Genomic DNA, 1,384 nt, shown 5'->3' with positions numbered 1-1,384 from the left:
CGCGAGCAAGGTCTGGTACGGTGCGACACGTGTGGAGAGGTGTTCGCGGCCTCGAAGAGAGCACGCGCGGCCCACGTGCCACTGTGTGGGCAATACACGTGCCGGAAAGACAACCTAGCGGCGCGGCGGGAGGAGTGCCGGGCGTCGACAGGGGGCCGGTACGCGCGGGAGGCGGCCTACAAGGAGCTCCCCACGAGTACGGAGTGGCCCACGGCGCCCGCAACGGACCCACTACAGGACCCGTGGCTGCAGGCCAAAACTCCGACACGACAGTACCTCCACAAGAGGGAGTGGCCCAATTGGTTGGACGTCTGTCGGACCGTTATGCTGGGGTACAACGCCTCCGCGCCGGATGAGAGGTGCCGCAAGCAAGTGGCAATACTGGACCTGGTGCGCAACCACTTGCGCCTCCCGGAGCGCCACCGGACAGATGCCGATCGCAGGGCACAAGAGGCGGCGACGACGCCAGCACCCCTCCAACGGCCGGATGGTACGGATGAGGACGGCGAGGAACCGCAGGGGGCACCCCACCTCTCCGCTGCGGACCGCCGCAAGGTCAAGCGTGTGGAGACGCTCTGCACACTGCAGGCCACCGGTCGGGCGGCGGCCCTCCTTACAGCGGCGGATGCGGAGCCGGTGGTGTTCTCGCAGGAATTGGTGGAGAGCATGAACGCCCTCTACCCCCAGGAGGACCCGGCGACATACCCGGAGCCGGCGGTCAACGCCCCACTGGTCACTTTCGACAGCAAGGAGGTGGCCAAGATGATTGGAAGTCGGCTGACGCGTGGGGCGGCACCGGGCCTGGACGGCTGGACGCGGGAGCTCATGTACCCCCTCACCAAGGACAAGGCGCTCCTCGCCGAAATGACGGCTGTCTTGACGGATATGGCCAACGGCTACGTCGCGCCGGAGGTGGCCCATCGGTTGCGGGCGACAAGCCTCACCGTGCTCCGCAAGCCAAACAAAAAGTTCCGCCCGATCGGAGCGGAATGTGTCTGGGCGAAGGCGATCTCCCTCATGGCGGTCACCGTGGCCATGCCGGCCCTCAAAGCGCGGTTCAAGAACCTCCAGTACGGGGTCGGCAACAACATCGAGCTGGCCATCGAAAAAATACGCCGCGACTTCCTGATGAAGGGCAGTGTAGCCATGCTGGACGGAAGGAACGCATACAACGCCATCAGCCGGACGGCTATCCTCCAGGCCACCTACAACGACGCGGCCTGGAGCCCGCTGTGGCGGGTGAGTCGGCTACTCCTCGGCACGGCTGGAGTGGTGGGCTTCTATGAGAATGGCGAGATGCGCCACGCATGGAGGTCCACCAGAGGGGTGCGGCAAGGGATGGTCCTGGGGCCGGTGCTGTTCTCCATTGGCACACTGGCGGCGC

General features: G+C 65.9%; 1 protein-coding gene across 1 annotated transcript in view; it reads left to right on the top strand.

The window, feature by feature from the left end:
• The window catches only part of Tco025E_08135 (reverse transcriptase endonuclease), a gene marked incomplete at both ends in the record, with an annotated part of 4,308 nt that overhangs the window by 2,475 nt on the left and 449 nt on the right, over positions 1–1,384 (top strand). The window contains one exon of the mRNA XM_029374991.1: positions 1–1,384. This exon is cut by the window's left edge and continues 2,475 nt beyond it; it is cut by the window's right edge and continues 449 nt beyond it. Coding sequence (XP_029224886.1) covers positions 1–1,384 — 1,384 coding nt within the window.

Source organism: Trypanosoma conorhini (genome assembly GCF_003719485.1).
Source record: "Trypanosoma conorhini strain 025E chromosome Unknown Tco_14.4_contig_00705, whole genome shotgun sequence".
NCBI lineage: Eukaryota > Euglenozoa > Kinetoplastea > Trypanosomatida > Trypanosomatidae > Trypanosoma > Trypanosoma conorhini.
The sequence above is the reverse complement of the archived record's forward strand: the minus strand, read 5'-3'. Positions and strand labels throughout refer to the sequence as shown.